This window comes from Parasteatoda tepidariorum, chromosome 5 (assembly GCF_043381705.1).
Source record: "Parasteatoda tepidariorum isolate YZ-2023 chromosome 5, CAS_Ptep_4.0, whole genome shotgun sequence".
Taxonomy (NCBI): domain Eukaryota; kingdom Metazoa; phylum Arthropoda; class Arachnida; order Araneae; family Theridiidae; genus Parasteatoda; species Parasteatoda tepidariorum.
Genome location: NC_092208.1, coordinates 54326464 through 54347431, shown reverse-complemented (window position 1 = coordinate 54347431; position 20968 = coordinate 54326464). Strand labels below are relative to the sequence as shown.

General features: G+C 30.0%; 1 protein-coding gene across 1 annotated transcript in view; it reads right to left on the bottom strand.

Annotated features, from left to right (window-relative positions):
• Positions 1 to 856: 856 nt before the first annotated feature.
• Positions 857 to 20968, bottom strand: part of LOC107456758 (pyrokinin-1 receptor-like) — a 60181-nt gene continuing 40069 nt past the window's right edge. The window contains exon 2 of the mRNA XM_016074707.4: positions 857 to 1374. Within this exon, the coding sequence (XP_015930193.1) occupies positions 929 to 1374 (446 nt within the window). The 3' untranslated portion in view covers positions 857 to 928. The remainder of the gene's footprint in view (positions 1375 to 20968) is intronic.

Sequence of the window (20968 nt, the reverse complement as noted above, 5' to 3'; positions counted from 1 at the left end):
TATCTAACGTGGAATCCCTATAAAATAGTTTTTAATATCTAAAATCTTGCCTGATTATAAAGATCATTATCGATTTGATACAGAATACATCTATCTACAAATGTAGAAAACTTATGAGATGTTAGTTCAATTGACATTTTCCTAACTAATTTGTATTATTTGGTTGCACACCTCGCTCAAATCTTTTGACAATCTCAACAAAAATGTATTTCCCCAAAATTTAATTTTGGTTTGTTATTGACTTTTGAAAGTTCATGTTTTGATGTGTATCGTTGTGCGTATTTTATGACTAATCTTTTAATTTTTATTTTATCTTATGATCCGTTTCATTGTTGTTTCTAATGGCATTTGTACAGACCAAGAACTCCGGCTATTGACCTTCTGTGAATTAAGTGAGCAAAGTGCGCCTTTCGTTTGACCGAGAGCACCCCAAGGGTGAATGTGCGTCTTAGTTTAGAACCCCATGGATAGATGACAGCACCACTTACCCGTGAGACCTCTTTCTCAATTTAGACATAGATCTGAAGTGGAAAGAAATTTTCTTCAGATCCCTAAACCAATGGTACAGCTCAGTGACCGACCACATGACTTTCGATTCCACAAGCACGGTACTCGGTGGGTGTTAGCGGAGTCGAGAATCGAACAGCGCGTCTCAGGATCGGAATCCATTTCTCTGAACACTGGGCTACCGCGGCCTTTTCGGTCTGTTTTAAAACCTTTTGCTAAAAAACCTATTGTCCTATGACCTTTATATTCAATTGCTTTGCTAGAACACCAACAATTTACAGATTTAAAATTAAATTATTGTTTAAAACTCCAAAGCAAATATACGTATTTTAAAAATAAACGAAACATGTCGGTAGAAATTGTTTAATACAATTTATTTAAATACAATACATATATCACATTTATTTAAAAACAAGTCCATTTACTGCTCACTTGTAAGAATATTAATTTCGTTATTATTTGGTACTCCATTGCTGTCTGCTAAACTTTTCCAGTCATTATTTTTAAACAAAGGGAATGTCTTTACTGGTGGTTTGTTCTTTCGCAACGAATTGTTATTGGACAGAGTACCGTGATTCGATCTGTAGACATTGGATGGATAACCTAGAGAAGAGGACATGTTATACATTGAATTCCTTCTGCAGCAATGAGCAAGAGTGTTTTTAAAAGCGTGGCGAAATTTCTTGGACATGATACTGTACAATATAGGATTGATGGTCGCACTGACGTAATAGGTGACTCCTGATATGTGGGTAAGAACTGTGTAAATGGTTATAACAGTTGGTGTTTGGTCAACAACGTAGATGGCCATTAGTCTCTGAGCATGGAATGGAGCCCAACACAGGAAGAAGGCTACCACTACTGCAACTGAAAAAAAAAAAGTTATTTGCTAGTTGTAGAAAACATCTTACAGTGAAAATTTTTCTCTCTCGAAAATTCAATAATAAAAATACAGAGATATTTTCTACAAGTCACTGATGATTTAAGAAAGCAATTATGAAATTAAAAAGAGATAGAAATATATGATTTGCTATGTTCTGGTAAGAAAAGTTTTCCATCGAGTTTTAAAATTAGCTTCGCCGGTGCAAATATTTTGGTTGGAATGGTCTGGCATGTATTGAAAATCATTTTATCGCTTTTTCTCAGCTAGTGGCGCCCTCTGATGATGAGCTTTGAAGCGAACTTTAAAACTTAATGAAAATAAGCTTCAGTTTCCTCCAGCAGAACATATAAGCTCCAGCAGAACATATCAAACCGTATATTATTTTCTTTTACCGTTTTTCTTTAAATAATTCATCAAATTGTCGTTTCTTTTTTTGAAAATCGTTAAATGTAAAAAAAAGACTAGAAATAAAAACTTTTTTCAATCCATTTACTAACAAAAAAATTAATTTTTTGATCTTTATACTAATTTTTCAAACATTGTTTTGAGAAGTTATTTATTCGTAACTAGGAAATATTTAACGGAAAAAAATGTTTTTAGCTTATTTTCAAGTGCAGTAAAAAATATGAATTGTTTCATTCCTCAAATCTATTACCGCAGAGTTTCTACGTATTTGGTTGACAAAAATGATTTTTTGAAAAAAGAATTTATTTAATTTTGTAAATTTTTGTTACATTTTTACAGTAATTTTCGAATTCAAACTGAAGATTTTTTTAAATTTATTAAACAAGAGCATTTGAAAAAAAATTTCGAGCAATCATCTTAAAAAATGGATTCTCTATCAAATGATTTTTAAAAAAAGAGATTTATTAAAAGTGATTTATTTATAAATATTACTGACTTAGTGCCAGAAATCGATTGCTAATTTAGGCTTTTGAATCAATGACATCTAAATTACAATAAGTAACTCAAAGATTTTATGTATCTCATACAAAGTGCAACAATTTTCGGGTAAGTCATTTATTAGAGAGAATATTTTTAATTACATTTATTACATTATCAATCTTTTAACTTCAAAAGTAAATTCTTTCTTTTCGTATTAATGAAATTTTTACCTGATAAATTTTTTTTAGTCACGCACACTTACAGAAATGACTCTTCCAATCTCGATATTATTCTCACAAACCGTAAATGCGTCCTACACTACTCAGATGTATTCTCAATTGAAAAATTTCATTTTTTTAAAAATTTCTTTAGTAATACAGCCATTACATTAACAGCTAAAAAGTATGTTATAATTTTCCAAACCTGTTTATTTTAATTCGAAACACTATTGGTATGTCTTATTTAGACCTTGTGCCATCAAACCCTATATTCAATTCATAAAAATATTCCTTATAGAAATTTTATGTTTCACAATGATTTCAATTAGATCACAAAGGATCACTTTCGTTGCTTTAACATGCATTAATTGCGTTGTTTCCTTCATTAAAGTATGCTGCGCAAATGCGTAAAAAGGTAAGTATTTTTTGGCATTTAACTTACCTAATTATAAAGCAAAAACATTTTACTCGTACCTAAATGGTATAAGAATTAATGTAAAATAAACTTGGGTATATTTTAATGATAATTCTTGATATTTAGTCTATTGCTGAATTTACTTCTATTGTTGAATTTACAAATTTTAATGTATGTAGGTAATACGTATACACCGTATGTATTTTTTGAGCAAAAAAATAAAATAATATGATTTCTTTTTATGTATTGTTCAGTTGGCATCTTGCAGTACAAAATATTTTATTCAACTGAAAATTCTCTTTTTGACGTCAGTGTCTGAAATCCCGTATTCCATTTTTCTTGAAAGATAAAAATTTCAGTTTGCCGAAGAGCGTATTTGAGTATATATCATATTAACTTAGACTTATCCCCTGAGAATCGAGTTTCTGCGTTCTGTATCAATGATGCAAAACATTTACGAAGAATAAAATGAATATATTTTTATCTTGTTGAGAGTTTTATTTTTTAAATCATTGGGGAAAATAATTATTGTCATATTATTAGCTAAGAATCAAAACTAATTCAAAGTATACGATTTCATTGGAAATCAATACACAGATTCCTATATAATTCAATATTCACGAGTGCATTATATTTATCGGACTAATATATTGTAAAGACATCAGATTTTGGGGTCCCATTTAATACTTATTTTAACCAAGCAGCTTCTGTTTTATCTTATCTACTATAATAATAACTTAGCAACAAAATTTTAACTTAGTTATCTTGATTTTTATTCTAGTTTAATGGATTTTAATTTTTAGTTTTTGATTTAAAACCTAGTTTTAGAACTGTATGAGCAAATCATGTCTCTGTTGTTGTTTCCATTTCCACTTGCTAAATGTCAGCAAGCCTGCTTGGGAAACCAAGAGAATTAAAGGTAGAGAGTGTGTTTCTTATTTTTCAGTGGGGCCATCTATGACCAAGAATACGATTTCAACAAGACACACACGTCACAACCCGTTTTACAGGGCGAACCCATTCATACATCCACACATCGTAATATTGACCTTAACCAGAGAATGATCAATCTTCAGTACCCCCAGAGGTATTGATTTGTTATGGGAACTTTTTGACCCCGACAGATTTAACGTGTACCAGTCACTATTTAATACACGGGGTTTCTTCGGCCGGCTGGATTCGAACTCCCGTTACCACGAAAACGAGTCTAACGTCCTACAAACAAGGCTGTTCCAGCCCAAATCGTGTATTTTACGTCAAGAATTGACTTTACGCTATGTAATTCTATGTTTTATTTGTTTGGAACAAAAAATGTCGAAAAATGACTTCACATCGAAATCTTTCTATTATCTGAAAGACAATGCGTACTTTTTTTTGCATGTGATTTAAACCAGACTTAGTTTCAACCAAATGTTTATCATGGTACAGTATTTTTGGGCTCTCAAACTAATAATTTTTAACTAACTAATTTTGCAAAATGAAAAGGAGGAACAGGCGATTAATTGATTCCAGGGTAAGGAAAGATTTTCGGAATAAAAATATGGCGAAATAAAAACATCATAACATGTGAACTGATCGCAGAAAACTGTACGAAGTTCTTTTTTACTCTAGCGTTTTCTCTTTGTTTTCTTCTATTATTTATAAAAGTATAGAAATATGTTGTTTAAATATTGAGTAAAAAGTTTAAAATCGATTTGTTTCATTGCCTATGTCACATTGCCTATAACATCAACTATGCTATGATAAATTGCCTATGATTTGCTATGATAAATTGCCTATGTCATAATAATGTTAGGCAACGTCGAGACAAAAAAAAAGAAAAAAAAAGACCCAATTATGCTTAAACATCAACATGTTATACTTAGTAAAAAGTGCTTATCTTGATTAGCGATATATTAATAAAGTTTGCTACAGTTAACTAAAATGCAGAAATATCAAACTTCGAATAATCGGGGTTTGTGTTAATTTGAATAAAAAATTAATTTTTATAATTTAATTTAAATGTTTAAATATAGATTTATTTAGTTCACACAAAAATGAATGACACAGATATTGTCACAAAGCGGGATTCACAATTTATTAATAAAAACATATAGTAATAATCTCTAGACCACGTTCTGAATCTAATGTCATAAAACTTTAAATACATTCCAAATCTAAAGATTGTATCTCAAAAAATATTCACCAACCTGAATATACGTCACCTTAATGAATATAACTTATTTATTTCAATTTTAAAGCTAAGTTCTGGGTGTAGATATTACCAATCTTAGTTACCACTCTTATAATTCCTCTTTAACTGATTTGCACCAAAACTATAAACAAACTAATCCCACAAACTTTTGTCACATAATATACATTAATTGGCTCGTAACACGCAATGATATATGTAATGCCTATAATGGCGTGATAAACTAGAAAAAATAAATGAAATCAAAATAGAAAAAAAATTAGTTTTGTCAATATGATTAGTTAGTTTGTAATTGACATCAAGCTTTTTTTTTTATCAATTGATTGATTGCTTGGATGTAAAGTTTAAATGCCAAAGCAAAATATCTGAAAGCGGCAATACTGCACCAATCACTAATGAATTTAAGCACCAAATATAACAAAACCTGATTAAAAAATAGGAAAGAAAGGTAGATTTTTAGATTTCACTTTATTTCGTCACTAATTGTTCATTTAGTAGCAACATATTAATGTTTGTTGACTTTTAGACATAGGTGCACTTATTTTTAATGAATTTTGCCTTGTAAACAATATTAATTTCAAACAAAATCAAATTCATGGTGCTGTAATATCAAACCAGGTTCTTTTACCAAAAATTATAAACTAACTACTCAAATTTCTCAGACAACACCATTTTGGTACCTTCTATCTGGCATTGATTTCGTTAATTGGAAACAGTCCCAGCGATAACATTTTCTCATACCTCAAACAAAACGCTTTCAATACTTTAATCTAGCTTTTAACCCATAACTAAGTTGGATAAAATAAACCAAGTTGAATAAAATAAATCTAATTGTAAGTGCGATATAGCCATAACTGGCTCTTGCGCCAAAAGTTTCAAACTAAATATTCTAGTTAACCATGTAAAGCACGATTTACCCACGAAGCGGCATGATCACATCACCCATGATTCTTCTTCAGAGTCTTTGGGTGAATATCCCTTTATCGTTTGTAATGTCTGTTTTTGTGTTGTTTCGATCTAAATAAACTATTTATTCTAGCCTGGAATTTAAAATTGTTGGTTAGAATATCCAATTCAAAAACACAACTGTTTACAATTGATAGATTAAGCCAGACACTAAGCCATTTGCACCATTCTCTTACTAAAATAGAAAAACACAGGTTCTTATCAACAGACTGCGCATTGGGCAGACCCGATTGATACACAAATATTTAATTTTAAATGAAGCACCTCCACAATGCAATTTTTGCAGAGAGTCTCTTACAGTTAAACATTTTCTGGCCCAGTCTATGAAATTTCAATCTAAAAGACGACAGTACTTCAACTGCTACTTTCCGACTTTATCATTCTTACTTGGAGACCCACCACATCCTAACTTAATACTCTACCTTAAACATATCGGGCTTTGCAATTTGATTTAGTTCTAGTTGTAACCGAGTTGACAAACTATAAACTATTTATTTTAATTTTGGACTAGTTGCTCTTGTTTTGATTTCAACCAAATTGCAGTATTTTGTATAGCCAAACCATGTCTCAGGCGCCAAAAAATTACATCAATCAATCTTGATGGATTTGTCCAAGAGAGGAACTGAACTACATGCTTGTGTCGAATCAATTGTCGTAATTGTGTGGTTATGAATGACTAAGCTGTTTGCACTTTTCCTATTGGACGATACGTATTCCCATTTTATCAGAAACGTATTCCTATATATGTCGCTGAAAATGTTTGTTCATTGTTGGATTTCGTGTGGACAGGCAAGGGAAGTGACGTCAACTTAGACTTCTCTATACTCAAGTTTTCAACACTTTATGAGAGAGCTTCATTTTTGAATTACGAGACTGGATTTCTCTGTTACTAAATACGCTATAAGAACTGCTTTGGATCCATTGCATGTGTTACGTAATCGTAGGACAGACGTCAAACCCATCTCCAAATCGTCCACACTCGATTGACCCAGCTTCATTCGCTGTTAGGTGAACCTCCTCACTGCAATATTTGCAACGTTTTAATCACGATCCCTCACATTTTAATCTCTTCCCCATGTTTTAACCGTCATCGTTTTACCTTTTTCGGTAGTTCTATTTTATGCATAAAAGATTTGTTGAATAAAGCCCATTATCCTAACATCTTTGCATGTCTACACGTGTTTGGTATCGCATATTGCATATAATCGCTTTTATCCAATTTTATTCACTTTGTATTTTGTTACATAAATACCATTTTAACCTGTTTTATGTAATTTTAATCCATTTACACCTTTATCTGATTTTATTATCTTCAGAATGTTTTCGTGTCATGCATAGTTTTAACAATATAATGTATTTTGGTAAAACAAATATGCTTTGTCTTACATTTGTTGAAAAAAAGAACGGTTTGTTTGGCGCAGCTTGTCCTTTTTTGGGCCTTGTGCCATTAAACCCTAAATCCAATTCAATTCTCTGTTACTAAATCATCAGTAAGATTTTCCTTCACCTAATTTTAACTCTTGTTTGTTGTGTGGAAAACTTGCTACTGCTCTTTGAGTATATTTGAGATAGAACGATATGAACTTTTCTCAGCTCAAATGATCCAGAAATTTCCTTAAGAAGGAGATTTTAAATGTTTTCGGTGCATTGAAGCAATAAAAATGAGAAATTTCGTTAGGATGATTAGCTTCCGTTTGTTCAGGTGCAGTGACTAATATTTCACCTAAGGTAAACAATTTCATGAGTTGAGTTGAATGGTGTTTGCGCTGCTGGAGAAATAAATAGCTCAAGAATGTAACAGTAGAAAATTGCCTACTCAAAATGAGATAAATTATGTAATGTTTACACACACTTTTCTGAAGTTTAAATGACTATTAAGCTACTATTATTATAAAGTTTACTTTTACTTAAAATCAGAAAAATATGAGCTGGTATTTTAAAGATGGATAGAAAGGAATTTTGACAGTGTAATTATTGGTATCATTTTATAAACATTTTATAAACTAATTTTATTACCTGAACCAAAAGTTTCTAGATAGCTATGTAATTAAAATTTAGTAACTTAGCTACATAATTATTTAAAATTTTATTATTATATAAATCGTAGTTTATGTGAGCACCTCTCGTCTAAAAACTCAAATTATATTTAGAATTAGTCTTATTCGCCTGATCTATGTCTATCGCATAGCTTAGACCAGTGCTCCCCAGTCTTTATATCTTTGCGTAAAGGTCAACGTTTGATAATTTTACTATTAATTGCTTAGAGTTTAGATTGCTTTGATTAAATAATTTTAATTTAATCATATTTGATCATGCCCTGAAAATAAAATATAACAGCATGCGAGGTATTGGTGGGGTTTTAGGGGTGACGGTCTCTCAACTCTCTAGTCTCTCCGGTTTGCCTCTAGTCTATAGAAAGTCGTACAAATCAGAGAGAAATATTCTACTGCAAATAAAATGGAAATAATTTAATGCTCCTTGCTCAACCCGGTACAATTGATCCCCGTATCGGCATCGGTACACGGCTCGGGGTTGGAGATCACTGGCGCAGACAACCTCAAGATACTTCATTATTGAATTTTTATTTTATTTTCAAAATTTAGATTACATTGTTTTATTAATTTATTTAAACTATAATATAATATTCTCAAAGCTTAAAGCATTGTAGCAGATATATCAAATCCAATCTAAACATTATTTGTTTGGTATTGCATGTTATTTTTAAAAGATTTTGCATCATAAAACCACCCTAAATTCAATGCAATTTAGATACTTATGAATAATTGCAGAAAAGTAAATTCAGAAATTATACAATAAATTGATATTTTTGTAAGGGATAATGCAGAAATATAAATAATGTAAGTGAGAAATTATATTTTAGGGACAATACTTTTAAAGTAATTAAAAAGATAAAGATATATATAATAGTTATAGCTTATTACTATTAAAATAAATTTTTTAGAAGTAGTTGTTGTAGAAGTAATTGTTCTTTCAAATCAGGCTTATGCAGTTCGTCAAAAATAACAAATATTAAAGTACAAAACAACGAAAGACTTCTTAACATCCTTTTGTTTTCAATAGATCAAGAATTCAAAGCTTATGATTTAAAGTATGTTTATAAGAATAAAGTCAAAAACTTTAATATTTCTGAAATTCCATTACGTGATTGAAAAATTTTCGTAGGTAATTTACTTTTTATAAATGATTCAAGAAAGGTAAAATGGAACTCCCCAAAAACCAATATTAAATAATTTTTTTTCTCCAAATTTCGAGGTTTCGGTAAATAATGTTTTCAAAAGTAATCATAATTTTTTAAAAATGCATGTCTAAGGACATTCCTATATAATTTTTTTTTCGATATTGGAATATTCTATTGTGCTCTACCTCCCTTGTAACAATAGTTTATTCTTAAGAGATTTATTGATCAAGAATCGTTTTATATTCACGGACGCATACAAAAGAAATTGTATTCAGAAGAATATAGAGATTTACAAAGGCTGCGTAATTGAGTTAGTTTAATAGTTCCATGTGGAGACAGGCTAAGGAAAAAGATCATCTGCTGAAAGTGTGACGTGATAATAGATAACTCTGAAGTGATTTTTTGAAAATATATATATATTTTATTTTTAAATTTTAAGCATATAGGAAGCATAAATAATGGTCTTAACGTAGATAAAGCAAATATAATGGAATTCTTTGTATAATAATTAGGTTTGCCCAAAAGATCACAAACCTGAATTTAAGTAAAAAATAAACTTGGAACAAACGATTGATTCCTCGTCATTAAAAGAGGTAATTGTAATCTTTTACAAAAGTTAAAATCGATGGTCAAAAAGTGCATCGTATGGGATAATAAATAATTTCACATGTTTTTATAAATACTTGTATATTTTTTTTAGTAAATGTTATGTTCCTTTATGAATTTACTAACGCAGATATTATGGCCTTAGCATAACTAAAATATGTGTAATAGAATTATTTATCTACTAAATTAGTCGTACTTAAATTATTGAAGCAGATAAAATTGCAAAGTTGTCTTAAGTTAAGAATATATAAAGTTACAGCAAACACTAGATTTATAGCCATATAAGAAGGAAATCCTAATATTTCGCAGAAGTTTGAAAAATAATTCATTGTTCATAAATATGCTGAAAATATAACTTCGAAAGAATCCTTCAGATATTACCCTAGTTAGATAGGTAAACACTAAAAATGAGACTGGCTCTGTCTGAGCCAGGGTCAACAAGGGCTCAGGCCCATGATAAAGTTTTCGTATACTTTTTTACTATCTTCAAGCTAATACTGTACTTTAACCATGAATTTCCAACTTAAGTTTTTAATTGGAGATGCTCTCGATCAGAATGCTGTTTTTCTCTTAAGAGAAAAACAACATTCTGATCGAGAGTGTTGTCTCTGTCCTTAAGGACAGAGATTTTTTTCAGTCATTAAATTCCATTTTTACCCTTTGACATTACTTTTCATCAAATATGAATAGCGGTGTAGCCAAATATGGCTCTTGCACTAGAAATAAAACTATCTAAACCTTCAAGTCAATCAGATGTGCAAAAACATGCTTCTAAAAAGTATAAAGTATAAATGATTAAGAAGATTTGAAAGAAAATATGATCTCAAATTAAAGCATCGTTATAATCCTGCGAAATTCGAGCTTTATCTGTCGCATTAAATCTGTGAGGCTTGACTCAAACTTATCGATGATTGCTTAAAGTGTAAAAAAAAAATGTTTTAGAGCACTTTGTCAAGTACGGATTAAAAGTCTCTGAGGACAGAGATCCAAAAGTATGTGCTCATGTAAACACAGGTCACGTGACGTCGTGATACTCCAGTGATCTTTACTCCATTTTCCACGCTTTCTACGTCAAACCTAGTTTACATTTCCGTTAGATCAGCTTACCTAGATTACTGTCTATCTAACCAAAGACCTCTGCTTTGGGGCTCATATCAACACCTCCTAGAAAAGAGCAAGCCTCAGCACGGGTTACCATAAATATCCTTTAGACGTAATGACATATTTCGTATTTTCAACCACTGCGCAGCTTAGTACCCCGAGCGTAGTGACATCTTTCTTATTTTTCATCTACTGTGCAGTTAACTTCGTCACATCGGACTACTAAATTGATCCGTGCTGAGGCCTTCCTACTTCTGGGAGGTGTTGCTCATATTGTCAAATGAACTTTGTATTCAGAATGGCATAAAACTAGAATAATGAGACAAATAATAAGCCATATAGTATTTATTCTAACCAACAACCCTATACACAGCTTAATCTATCTCGTAAACTAGAAGTTCTTTTAAATCGCTTACGTATCGGTCATACTAGCATTACTCACTGACATCTTTTACTAAATGAGCCTGTGCCAGAGTGTTCCCATTGTAAGGAACCACTCACTGGGAAAAGCATTTTATCCAAGTGTAGCCATTTAACATTCAGAGTGTTATCCAGCTTAGATTGTTATCAGAGTAAATCCAAGTGTGTTAACCATTTAAAATTCAGAGAAAACGTCAGTTTCGTAGCTTTAATCCATCATGATTTTATTAATTGGAAACAGATCCCGCGACAACATTCTCTCATACCTCAAAGCCATTGGTTTTGATACATCAATATAAATATTTCGTAAAAACCAAGTAATAGATGCGATATAGTAACAAACGGTGCTTGCGTCACGAACTCTTAACTAACTAACTAACTTCTTTGGGTCTCTTACCTGTTACAGAAACAGGAAAATGCATTTTAATAAAAAGGGGAGCTTTTGATACTTCTTTCATTGACCTGAGTCAAATCACCTTGTATATTTAACCCCACAACCCAACTTAAAATAGTTTAGCCTTATAACTATATTTGCCAATAGTGCCCTACAGTACAACGACTGGCAAGGAAAGTTCCTTTAGATATTGTATTGTAGATTATGTTTAGCGCAGCATAGTGCCATCTTTTGTACCATTGTGCTCTTCATCTAACACATCTTGACATAGCAAGAATATAGATTTAAAAAAAGCATTTCAAGGTAATTTCTCAGCATTTATGCTTATTAGAGTTAATCAAGCATGTTTTAAGCACACATACTACGTTACTTCAAGTAAATTGCTTATTAGTTGGTGAAAAGCCTTATAATAACATTTTATTTTTAACCCTAGATAGATTTTATACCTCTATTTTATGTCTGAAATAAAATGTCTTTTATTTAAACCAAAGAGTTTTTCATGTAAACCAAGCACATGGTGCCATATAGCCATTTCTTAGATGCTGAAAAGTACTAAAATTGATGATGGTAACTTCTTGTTTTGTACTAAATGAGCAATTTTATCTGAGCTTAAATGAGACATTAACACTAACCTACTCCATAACATGATTATTACAGGACAAACTAGTCTCAAAACAATGATTTTTTTTCAGGGCAAAACTTTATTCCGAGACAATACTAAAATAAAGTAATAAAGAAAACTGTAAATGTGATTTTATAAAAAACAATTAGATTAGGTGAAACTTTTATCTTTTTTATGGGAAAAAATAAATGACAAAACCGGACATTATAGTTGTTGGAATTTAAAAGAATAGATATTTTTAAAATACCGTAGAAACATAATATAGTACTTAAAAAAAATGTGATGCATTTGTAAAGTAGTTTCATAACTACCGATTCGCGTGTCGCTGAGAAGAAATAATGTTTTTCAGTTTTTTTCCCCATTAAGTGCTGTATAATTCAACATTTAAGTTTAATTGAATAGTTTATTTTCACTTTTTCGAATTGTTTATCTGTTTCGTTTAACCTATACTATCAAATTGATGCAATGCAATGAATTTTTAAAGTAAAAATTCTATCGAAATTTACCAGATTTGTTAGCTGAATTTAAGGCTTACCATTTTAGAAATAGTTCCTTATTTTTTAAATTTTTTTTTATTAATTAGTTAACCTTTTACGAAACTTAATAAATGCTATTCTGCAATAATTAAAAATTTAGTTTATTAAAAAGTAATTTTGCATTTCAGAATGTTGATTTTTTTTTGTGTGGAGTTTTTGGCGCAAGTTCCAGTTGTGGCTATACCTCTCCTACAACTAGGTGGGAATATTTTACATCTAGGTTGTGGGTAAAGGTAAGGTTGAATGTTTAAAATATTTCTACTATAATAAGCTTTTAAAATGAAGCATTTTAAAACAGCTTTTGTATTTGCCTAAAGCTTAACTATTTTCTAAGTGATATACAGAGTGTATATTACTTCAATTAATCGCAATTTTCGAATAAAAAAGACGTTGTAGGTACGATATATTTTGCGACAAAAAATCCTAACAAATTAAAAAAAAGCTTTTAGCTTTAAAAATTAAAATTTTTTAGAAAATTTGACTTGAGCGAATTTCAGTGAAACATAACAGATTATTATAAACATTGAACTTTCATTGCTAGGTAACTGCTAAACGCATATTTACTTAGCACAACAAATTTAATTCTGAGATCCATTAAAGTTTAGGACAACACCATATTGGTATGTGCAATCCAACATTGATTTAATTTTTTTGGAAATAATCTTTGCGATAGTATTTACTTATACCAGCTTAAGATCATTGGTTTTTATGCATCATTCTAGATTTTAACCACTTCAGAATATTTGTAAGCCTAGTTGTAGATACGATATAACAGCAACAGGCTCTTAAGCCTGAAACTCCTATTACTTAACTTCCTATTTAAACAAACTTTACTGCAGTACAACAATGTTCCTAGTGTTTCCTAGGTTTAAAAATACGCCTCGTCTACACTGTAAAATATTCCGTATCAAATTACGTTATAAATTACTGCTACTCAAGGTGACGGTACTTATTACAGTAAAATCTATTCTTACCATCTTATGTTACGAAACAAAAAATCAGATATACCGGATTTTTACAGTAAATTCATTGAATCACTCTAATTAAATGAATACTACCGTAAAAATTACTGTATATTATTTTACACTAAAAATCAATTTTACAGATGATGCACCCAAAGTGTCGGTACTATTAACCGACATTTGATCCGAAATATTTCACAGTGTAGGCATTGTAATGTATGGAACAGGGGTTTCCAACTTACATGAGGCCGGGAGCCACAATTAAAAACACAAATCAAATGCCGGGCAGCAACTTTATCAAAATTTTGTACGAAACAACCAAGTTGTACGAAACAACCAAGTTGTACTAAATTTACCAAGTTGTACAAAAGTATTGAATAAACAATTAAAATAAGAAGTAGATTTTTAAAAAGATTTAATTGCATAATAAAAAATTCGGGCTACAATAACTTTAATGTGCACCCATGTATTAAACAATTAATGTGCAACAGATATCTAATTGTTAAGATATAAAACTTTAAAAAGGTTGATATTAAAACTTACATAGTAGCACACAAAATGTTCAATGACAAAATTGAGGTTTGCCTGCTGCAACCACCAGAGAATAGATATTTACATTTTAAATTTAAAATTTATAAATGTGTGTGTAAATATTTTCGTCCAAAATGAGTGGTTTCAAAAAGTTAATCGGAGAATTTCTTCGAGAAAATTTCTGATACCCACATGATAAATTATATTCTCAAAATACCAAAAAAAAAAAAAAAAAAAAAAAAAAAAAAAAAAAAAAAAAAAAAAAAAAAAAAAAAAAAAAANAGCAACATACACGATTATTTTTGTATTTGAATAAATATTTTTTTGGATGAAAAACCTGAGAAAATTTTTTTTTTTTTGCACCGTTGGTATGATAAATTTAACAGAAACGAATAAATTAGGTTTTTATTAACGAGAAAAGTATTTTAAACCCATATAGATTTTTTACGAAAATTGTCCGCAAAAAATGACAACTAATATATTTTAGTTCGCGGGCCACCAAAAAACTCTTCGAAGGGCCGGATGCGGCCCCAGGGCAGCCAGTTGGAAACCACTGCTATAGAATATACAAATATCTCTATCTGAAGTGATTGCTCTTGCGCTTGTAAATTCAAACAAACTTACCTAAACGAAACGTATTTAGACACTTCCATGAACGAATACGTGGAAGTAAATATAAACATCAATGAAAGTATGACTATCATAATATTCTTGATTGGCTTTATTCATCAAAAGACACGTACCATCACCCAATCTCTATTTTTCTCATTAAAATTTGAGAAGGACTGCTAATAATTAGAAAAGAATAACTTAAAAAACTCTGCAAACAATCGTTTTTTTTGCGTCACTTTTAAGAACTTCCTATTAACAATTTTTATAAAGAAACGATCATTACGCATAAAACTTGTTAAAAGCTATGACAGCAAATGCATTTATTATCCGTATATTCTAGTGTTGTGTGACTGTTGTCAGTTAAACAAAAATAAAGCTAAAGCAATTTAAAAAGCTGTTAAAAAGAACCATAAATCGTTATTATGTTGAAGTAAAGTACTTTGAAAATAGCATGACTTTTATGCTCCATAATGTAGCAGAGAAAATGTATTTAATGATTCACTTTTTACTTTAATTACTCTTGTTTATGCATCACAGATAATTTAATATTTAACGATCAAATATAAGCTAATTTTATGTAAAAAAAATTGTTATTAATTAGTTGTTTTCTATAATTGCGAATAGTAAAATATAATTGGATAATGCAATCACAGCGTTATTTGGTTTTAAGATTTATACTCAGTTTTTTGCTTAAGTGACTTTAGTTAGGAAAAAAAATGAAATTACGTTTCATGGAACATTAACTGTACTTTAATTAACGCTTAAACTATCATAAAAAATAGAAATAAGTAAATTGCAAAAAAAAAGAAAATTTGTTGTTTGTTTTTTGAGAACAACTATATAAATTTTATTTGTAATAAAGTTCTGAGTTGATCGTCAAAAGAACATTATTCGAAAGTCTTTGAACTTTTGTTTGTAAATGATGCTGAAAATGGTAGCAGTCTCATTGTTTTTCATTTATTAATTAAAATAACAAAGTTTATTGTAAAATCACGCGTTCTGCATTTACGATTGAATACCAGGCTATATATTTACCCCTGGAATATATTGCCAATCAAAATAAACAAAAATGGATAATTTATTCAGATACCAATGCCTGGTAGCTTTACAAAATACAAATATTGAACTACATTCTCTTACAATCCTTGTACTACTAAAGTTATAACTTATTATTGAATATAAGATATTATTGAACCTTTATGAAGAAGGCTTTCGGATACTGTTTTCCTGGACACCTGGTCATATATCTCTGGAAATTAAATAGCCGATTTTACAGCCAAAGCCACTAATAATCTTTTTAACAGTTCTGCTTTGCGATTTTATATGAAAGCAGTAATAACAAACACTTTATATACTCATTGGCAAACAGAATGGAATCGCAGAAATTAGCAATAAACTTTGGATTCTATACCATTAATTCAATTCAACAACATCCGTCAGCTTTATTTTTTTTTCAATAAGAAAAAAGAAACTGAAAGCATTTTATGGACTATCTTTTCGCAAAAAAAGTGAAAGTAATTGATTCAATCAGAACATTTTGGTCGTCAGAGGACATTAAAGCATTATTAAGAGAAGTATTTTTATTTGACGGTTTAGATAAAGATAAAAAATTACTTGTTACTAAAAATAGAAATAGAAGCTTTTACTTCAATAGGTTTCTGTTATCAAAATCAACTGGCCATCTGTTTCGACTTATGAATTAGTGATGAGAAATAATGTTTTGATGAAAGGAAAACTGAAATAGAAAACTAAAAAATGGGCTTTTCTGTTGATAATATGACAGAGAAAAGAAGAAAAAAAATTATAAATGTAAGACATTGAATTTTTCCATTAAATTTTTTTTGTTGGTTTGTAGCAGCACACCTTGATTTATTGAGTTTGGAAATCAGTCTACATATATTTTTAAATTGAAAAAAATGAGAAAAAATATATTTGTGTTTTCCATTAATGTTGTATAGATATCACATGCATTTTGTTAAGCAAATAACTTTTTTGGAGCAATTATTTTCTAAGAATTAAATTTTATCTTTTGGTGAATTTATTTATGCATTCCTTTGAAGCAAAAATATTTAAGAAGCACAATATTTTTGTGTATTTATTATTAAAACATTTATAAAACTATTTATATGAATGGTATATTCTATGAAGAAATGAATCAAAATTAACATTATTTACCAATAAGAAATAGTTAAATCTTCAATGTTTAGACATTTTTATGGTGTATGAATAAAACTTATCCTAGCACTATAAGAAAACGGCTGTATTAATACGAAAGTGCATTCCATAAACAGATAAAGTTTTCCTCATTTTAGCTTATGAAATAAGAAAGGGGGAAAAAAACAAATAAACAGCCCTTGTAAGTGAACATATTTACATTTGAACTCGCGCAACCTTCAAGGTGCGAAAGGTTCACTGTCACTAATATATTTCAGGGACAAAGTTGAGACGAGCAATTTACAGGCGAAAAGAACTTTCCGAGTTCAATTTTCAAAATGTCTTCCATTTGTTACAACCTTGAATGTGGAAAAGGAAGCCACAATTACCTGCGCAGCTTAAGGAAAGAAGGAAAAAAAGGTCTGCGTAATGAATGATTCTTTTTACGCTTGGTGCATTTAACAAAGCATCTGTTTTCTCTTTGATATTTATCTTCTGGTTTATTTTGTTCTTTTTTTCGCTGTGTGCCTTCCTGTTGCTTCCGTTCTTGATGATTTGGGGAAGAATATTTTCGGAACAGAGAACATGGTTTCAGCATTTAATTTATTCGTTTGAAATATTTTCCTTTGGCATTTAGAAATACCAGTTAAATTTTTGTTTATAAATATTTAAGCATTAGAAAAGATTTGTTAACGTGGCATTTTTTAGCAATGTCTAGCATTTGATTAATTTTATCATATAAATCTGAAAATATATACTCATGATTTAAATTAATAGGTTTTTGATAAAACTAGTTTTAATCAATACAAAACAAGTTCGGAACTTGTTTTTGGTTTTAATTTATTAATGGTCAATAAAAACAAAAAAACCTAAATAAAATAGACCAAATATTATGCAGTTAATATTAATTAAATTTGTTAAAAATTCGTAAGTAATAAGCAGCAAATATGAAAGTAATACTTATCTTTAAATTAACATTAGAACAAAAATAAGCATACAAAAAAAGTGAACCCTAACATTCGTTAGATTTTAGAAATTTAAGAAGGTATTCGATTTGATTGTTTATAAAATAAATTAATCAGCTTTATAAATAAATTTTTTTAATTATTTTTTAATATGTGTCTGTCAGTTTCTATTTTTCAAAAATGTGGTTGAAAGTTGAATTGGTGACAATGATTGCTTGCATTGCATCATTTTAGAAACAGTGTAACTTAGATTGGTGTCAGACACAGAGGTCCAATTGAAATTAGAGTTACCTAGCTAGTATGAAAGTGGTCGAAATTTCGTTGAACAGGAATAAACTGACAATACAATATTGACTTCTAATAGTGAAAAATGATTGGAACATGCATGGTCATGATCTTCATATGAAATTTTAATTTTATAGTTAGGTAGAAAGTTATTCTTAAGATTGACGGTAAATTCTATTTCGTGATAAAAAAGCGATCAACTCTCTATATAGTGTCTGGAAATAATTTTAGGTTTTATTATCATCAGGCTCGGAGCTCTATTAGAGTAAAAAAAAAAGTCATCGAGAGCTTCTTAGATATTTTACAAAGGCTACTCTGTCCCAATGCTTGATTCAGGAGTTTCTTTGTCTTCTGAATTGGGTTCAAAATTACAAGACTACGGAGTTAAACATTAATAGTCATACACTCAAAATTGAGTCAGATGCTCAACGTCGGTTATAAAATAAAATAAGACTTCACCATTATAGACTTATTTCAGTCTGCCTGAAATAAATCAGGCTGATCACTTAATGACATACATTTTAAATAGCCTAAATATACATGGGTTTACTGTTTTAGTAGATGGAAAATACTGAAGACCTCCCCAATTAGCCTGGAGCAGTGCCAAATTACGGCGATTGTTTGAGAATAGTTGGATTATTCGCTTAACCTATGATCGGATTATTCATTTTCAGTTCAAGCACTAGGAATTGGAAACAAGGAGGATCACAAAAAGATCTCTACATCTCTAAAAAATAAGCCGTCAAAAAAAAGTTACACTTCTTAGCAATCTCGGCTATTTCGCATATATTCATCATTCAGCGGCGTTGAGCGAAATTTTTTTACGACAAAAAAAAGCGTATTTTACTTTCCAAGAGCCAAGGCGAGCAATAAATTCAAAACAAAGAAAAGCTAGGATTGTTTTCCCTTTTTTCAGCTTCTTTCTTCTTTTTCTTTACAGAACGGTTCCAGGCTGAATGTTTTTGTTTTTATTCGCAACATTCATGGGATCTGTAACCAAAGCATTAACTGAAAAATCTGGAAGGCAATCAAAATTCGAAGAAACAACACTAGCTGTCGACATCTTTGTTGATTTTCGATGGCAATTGAAGCATACGCCTTGAACAGTCTTTTTATTTTCTTCTTAAAACAAAATATTTTATAAACGTTTATTTTTATGCTTAAATTCAAACTCGGAAATTCATAAGGAAATCTCATTCATAAAAATGCGGATTCTGTAATATGTATGACGATGAATATGAAATAAAAAAAATAATTTAGCGTGTTTCTGTTACAGAAGGAAAGCATTAAATTTAGAGATGTAATTATGGAACTAGGAACATTTTTTTAAAACTTAAGTGGTAATTAGTTAAAAAAATGTCTTTATAATTAAAATTTTAATGTGTAAAATGTTGAATCTTGATGAAAATATTATTTTTCAGATTAGTGCATTATAAAAAGTCAGACCTTAATGCGTTGGTGATGAAAATGATCTAGTTTAGAATGCTTTTTATGTCAATCAGGAAAATTTTTCTTTTATTATAGTTCTTAAGGAAGGGATATATCTTTGATTATTGGAAAGCTCTTGTAATATTTTGCTTTCTTTTTATTTATTTACTTTTTTTGCGACTGGCATAGCAACATTGCATCTCAATAATAAAGAGATTCTGTTTTTTACGTAAACCACCTTTTTTAAAACAAGCGGTACTGCAATTTGTCGGGTAAAATTTCGTACATGTTCCACGCAAAATCTCTCTAATGTTTTAAGTTTGTTTTCTAACCGGATGTTTGACGCCACTTGTGCCTTTATGAATCTTGAGCAATTAAACTTAACATTCAATTAAATTAAAATACATTTTTTATAATTTAATTTTCCTTGATTGTAAAATAAGTCTGAGGCAGTACGGGGCACCTCTGGCTTTTATATTTGTATACCCAGATAGATTAATCATGTACAATTATTGTTAATGCAGTTCTAATTTTAACCTTGTTCTAATTTTAATCTCGCAGTCCAGATTCTTAACTATCAACTAATTTCAGATTTAACCCAGCTACATTGATTTTATTCTTCTGTTAGGAGTTGTATAGCCATACTTATAGCCTCTTGTGCAAAAATCTACACTAATCAATCAATACTCTGAATTGAAAAAACAATTTGTGACAATTTAAAGTGCGGTATGGTCAAATATTGCTCTTTCAAAAGAAGTAAAACTAATTGATACAATGATTATTAATTTATATGAATGAAGTCAGCACAAGCATGTGACCCTACACTCATGCACTGAGCGTATATCAGTAGGTGGTCATGGGCATGAAAAGCACAATTGGAGAAGTTACACCCAAATGAGTTTAAAGACAAATCATGGCTAATTTCATATCATTGAATACCGAACAGAGTTTAACAAACGTTATCCCTATACTAGTTAGATTTTCAATTGGTGGAATGAGTAGCAAATTTAACGCAGCCAGTGCATGGTTAAGATACGAATTAAATTAACAGGCGAAGATATATGTGCAATGATTGTTAACTGATGAGA